The sequence below is a fragment of the Echinops telfairi genome, unplaced genomic scaffold (genome assembly GCF_000313985.2).
Source record: "Echinops telfairi isolate 266 unplaced genomic scaffold, ASM31398v2 ScPeMD7_655;HRSCAF=1070, whole genome shotgun sequence".
Lineage (NCBI taxonomy): Eukaryota > Metazoa > Chordata > Mammalia > Afrosoricida > Tenrecidae > Echinops > Echinops telfairi.
Window position 1 is genome coordinate 31,743,857 of NW_022104553.1, and position 4,802 is coordinate 31,748,658.

The 4,802-nt window shown below is 60.2% G+C and overlaps 1 protein-coding gene and 1 non-coding gene across 6 annotated transcripts in view; both read left to right on the forward strand.

Moving 5' to 3' along the window:
- Positions 1–4,802, forward strand: part of SIRT2 (sirtuin 2) — a 24,370-nt gene that overhangs the window by 4,985 nt on the left and 14,583 nt on the right. For all 5 annotated transcript variants that reach the window (XM_004715763.2, XM_045292585.1, XM_045292587.1 and 2 more), the window contains 4 exons: positions 1,538–1,579; positions 1,704–1,810; positions 1,927–1,983; positions 2,369–2,437. In XM_004715763.2, the coding sequence (XP_004715820.1) occupies positions 1,538–1,579; positions 1,704–1,810; positions 1,927–1,983; positions 2,369–2,437 (275 nt within the window). The remainder of the gene's footprint in view (positions 1–1,537; positions 1,580–1,703; positions 1,811–1,926; positions 1,984–2,368; positions 2,438–4,802) is intronic.
- LOC115870425 lies at positions 3,822–3,984 on the forward strand. The gene has a single exon (XR_004046700.1). It is a non-coding gene; the product is annotated as a U1 spliceosomal RNA (small nuclear RNA).

Consider the following 4,802-nt stretch of genomic DNA (forward strand, 5'->3'; position numbering starts at 1 on the left):
CAGCCTCTTGTTCCGGGTGCCGCCTCCAGTGCCCCTGCCCTCCTGGGGCAGGCCAGGCAGCTGTCTGCAGCCATGCTCTGGCCCGGGGGGGTCCCCAGAGAAGGCAGGCAGTGGCCTGCCCTGGGTTTCGGGGGTCACTGGCTCCTGAGGGCCCCATGAGGGGAGATAGTGGCCCAGCAATTGAGCCTCGAGGCCCGGCGTGCTCCCAGCTGAGCCCTTGGCAGGTGTCCTGTTTGACCTTCCCACCACACTTGTGAGGTCACATGCCGGAGGGACCAGGGCAGAGAGGTCCCCGCCCCCCCCAGGGCTGGGGCAGGGTTAGGCCTCGATGCCTGGCCACCGGAGTTCAGAGCACATGCCCCCACTGGGTGTGGCCTGGGGCCACCCTGAGGCGAAGCTCAGGGGTGAGGATGTGGCCGGCTTCCCTGGGCTCACCCTTGGACAGGACAGCACAGAGTTCCCGGGGCAGCAGGCCACCCGCTGGCGGGCCCACGCCTGGATTTCGTGTGACAGGACGGCCTGCCAGTCCCTGGCTAAGGTGGAGCAGGCTGTTACAACACAGCCGCTGTGCTTCTTGGGGAATGACTCACCCCCTCCCCCCCCACAGCTCCTGTTTCCTTTGTGGATGGGGTGGGGGTGGGGGTGGGGCACCCCCCTCAAAGTGCTGAAAGCTTTCTTCAGTACTGTTGACACCGGAGGAGATCGTGGCTGTCACTGAAGGTCGGGGTTGAACTGCCCCTGTGGGTCTCCGAGGGTGGAATAGGAGCTGATCGCCAGGTCAGGTCTCCCGGGGAGGAGCTGACGGTGGGATCGAAAGCCTGACCTCTCCGCCGGCAGCCAGCGCCCGGCCATGGGTCACCAGGGCTCCTTCGAGTGCACATGCAGCCCACACCTCTCAAGAGTCACCATCAGGGGCGAGTCTGCTGGCCTTTCCAGTGGTGTGAAGAGCTGCCGAGGGTCCCACAGCTGGGAGCCAGGGTCAGAACCTGGGGTGTCAGCTCTCAAACCCTGGAGCCAACTCCAGGCCCTGGTAGCAGGCACGGGTTGGAGGAGAGAAGCTGGGGGGTCCTCCTAGATCAGGGTGGAAGAGCGAGGTGTTGGTGAGGGCAGAGCTCATTAACCAAGGGCAGCACTGCTTGGAGAATGCCCCACCTGCCCCACCCGCTCCATGAGAGCGGTTTGTGTCTGGACCCAGTCAGGAGGGAGCTTCTCCCAGGGGCTCTGCGCCATTGTAGCAGTCTCCTGACAGAGTGGAACTGCCCCCTATAGGCTCCCTAGCTCCCCGCACCCCCGAAAGCCAGGTCTCTTCTGGGGAGTTCGAACTGCCCATCTTTTGGTTAACAGCCAACAGCTGACCCATCGCCCCTGCCCCCTGGCTCTTCTGAATCTTCTTCAGTGGCCCCACTTGTGTGAGCAGGGAGGGCCTGCTGCATCTCCACAGCCGACATGCTTGTCCAGGCCGTCTCTCAACAGCGGGCCGGAAAGGGCTGTGGGCAGGGCTGGGTGGACAAACGAAGCCTGGCTTGCTCCCTTCCAGGTCGCAGGATCGTCTGTTTGGTGGGGGCCGGAATCTCCACGTGTAAGTGTGCCTCCCCTCCCCCTTTGGGGAGCCCCTCCCTGTCTTGGGCCTCGTGGGGGGCGGGTTAGCGGGGCACACTGGGCCAGCCATCGCTGAGACCTTGTCTGCCCCTCGGGCCTTGCAGCCGCCGGCATCCCCGACTTCCGATCGCCATCCACCGGCCTCTATGCCAACCTGGAGAAGTACCACCTCCCCTACCCGGAGGCCATCTTTGAGATCGGCTACTTCAAGGTATGGGCTCACCCAGGGGAGACTGTCTCCACTGCTTATGGTGGAGGGAATCCCCCCCTCTCCCCACCTCCCGGCCCCAGCCCTCCCCTCACTGGGCCACCCCTCTGCCCCCGCAGAAACATCCGGAACCCTTCTTTGCCCTCGCCAAGGAGCTCTATCCTGGGCAGTTTAAGGTGAGATGCGTGCGTGGAGGGGAACGGGCATGGGGGGGTTAGAACAGGCATGGGGAGCCCCCCGCCCTCAGCCTCGGGGGCCTCCAAAATGGAATGGAAAGATCTTGCAGGTTTTCCACGAACTTGTCAAAGCCCCCCCACCCCACAGCTCCGGGCTTTGTAGCCGTGAGCCCCAGCCTCCTCCCCATGAAAGGCATGGGTGGGGGGCCCCTGTGAGGCTCCCGGCAGTGAGTCCGGCTGCTTGGGGGCGCAGCACAATTCTGCCCTTGGCCATCCCGGGGGACCCCCGGCTCGGCCATCCCGCGCCCCGGCCTCCATTTCCCCATCCTTGAAATGGGGAGCGGTCGCGGGGCGTCCCGTCAGCACGGCCCTGTCGTCCCCGCAGCCCACCGTCTGCCATTACTTCATCCGCCTGCTGAAGGAGAAGGGCCTGCTCCTGCGCTGCTACACGCAGGTAGGCGGGGCGCACGCACGCGGGGCGGAGCCTGGGAGGAGCCACGCCCCCTTCGGCCTCGGTTTCCCTGGGCTCCTGGAACACAGGCCCAGACAGCTCTGCCCTGTGTGCGGTGGCAGGTAACCTTCACCAGGGCCACCTCGGTTCAGCTGGCTAAGGTGGCCGCCCCGCACTGGGCCCGGGGACGCAGTATCTTAGAAAGAGGGTGCCATCCGCAGGCCAGGGCTCCCCCATGCCACGTGCTCAGCCAGGGGCCTCTCCCACGGGGTCCCCAGGCAATAGGGGGGGTCCATAGATAAGACGGGGAGATAACAGGCGGAAGGCAGGAGCAGTTACAATGTTTCTGCACCTGCCGGTGCTTCGGACCCTGCAGTCTCGGGAGCCGCCAGCAGGGGTCGCGCGGAACTCTTCGAATGGGCGCAGGGTGCTGGGGCCTGGGGCAGAGGGTGAGGGTGAGGGTGAGCTGGGAGGGAGCCCAGCCTGGGCAGACCTGCTTCTTCCGCGGCGCAAACGGGACTCAGCCCCAGCGGTGACGCCAAGTGCTCATCCCTGGTCTGATTCCACAATGTCCTCCCCACGCCCACCCACCCCCGCCAGCCTCTGGCTCACTGCCTTGTTGCCCTCTTAGGGCTCTGCTGGGGGTAGGGGGACATGGTCAAGATGGATTAAGGAGCCCATGCAGGATGTCCCATGGCCCTCAGCTACACAGGAAAGGCACTGTGTGAGGGGGGTGGGGGGGGTGCTGGAATTTTCTAGAAGGTACTCAAGGGAAGGCCTCACCGAGAAGGTGGGCCTCTAAGACCTGGAGGAAGCAAGGGAAGGAATGGTGGCGTTGTCTAGTGGGAACATGTTCTACAGTGAGCGACAGCCAGTGCAAAGGCCCTGAGGTGGGCGGTGGTTGCAGACTGGAAGAATCCCCGGGAGCTGTATCCCAGAGAGGAAGGAGGAGGGGTGTAGTAAAGGAGAGGAGGGCAAGAGGGTGATGGAGGTAAGCCGGGTGGGGCCTTGTGGCCCCAGGGAGGACTTTGAGTCAGTGGAACCACAGGAGGGTTCTGAGCGGGAGAGGGGGGGTGTCATGTCCTGGTTCGGGCGCTCCAGGCTCCCCTGGGAACAGGGAACCGAGTGCTGAGACTGCCAGGATGGCCATGCAGGTTCTGACAGGGTCAGAAAGGGGTGGCAGGGAAGGAGTGGGGGCTTTTCTGATCTGTGGTGAAGGTGGCAGCAACAGGACTTGCTCATGGATTGGCTGTGGAGGAAGAGCAACATGCAGGAAGGCTCAGTGGGATTTCCCAGGAGCACCCACGGCTTTTTATGAAGATGGCGGGCAATGTGGGGGCGGGGCGGGGTTATCAACAATAGTAAAGTGAAACATAAAAAAAACCTCATACTTACCTGGCAGGGGAGACACCATGATCACCAAGGTGGTTTCCCAGGGCGAGGCTCACCCATTGCACTACGGACGTGCTGATCCCTGCGATGGTCCCAAATGTGGGAAACTCGCCTGCATCATTTGTGGTCGTGGGGGACTGCATTCGCGCTCTCCCCTTTTAAAAAAAAAAAAAAAAACCTCACTCGAAAAGAAAGCAGAAAATATTGAAAACAAGAATCCGTTTACGGACAATCAAACGGTGGGCGCTGCATTGTGGGTAGGTGTCTGTGCGTTCAGAGGACAGTGGCCCTACAGCACAATGGCTTCTGAAAATACACATTAGAAGTCTGACATGCATTTTTATTATTCTAATGCTTGTGAGATTACACGTGGACACAAAACATAAGCACATGCTTTACAGTAGGAGTACAGGCAGTCCCCTGATTGTGAACACGCTCCGTGCCTCAGTCTGTCTTTCAGTCGAAGGTGTACATTGAGAGAGCAATGAGGTATGATTCCTATTGAACTGTCAGTTAGTCAAATGCTTAAGGAGCCCTGCCTGGTGGCATAGTGGTTAGTCATTGTTCTGCGATCCGCAAGGTCAGCAGTGCGAAACCACCAGGTGCTCCATAGAAGACAGACTGGGCTTTCTACTCCCGTAAAGAGTTTTTCTCGGAAACCCACAGGGACAGTTGGACCCTGTCCTCTAGGGTCCCTGTGGGTTGGTATTTGGTTTGGTCTGGGAGATCAAATACTTTGGGGAACCTACGGTAGATAATGTACCTCTCCATGTGGTTCGATGAGTCAGAATTAACTCAACGGATGACAGCAAGTTTGAGAGTTTTTTTCTTTTTTTTTAAATCATTTTATTGGGGGCTGTTACAGCTCTTATCACAATCCTTACATACATCCATTGTGTCAAGCACATTTGTACATTTGTTGCCCTCATCATTCTCAAAACATTTGCTTTCTACTTGAGCCCTTGGTCTCAGCTCC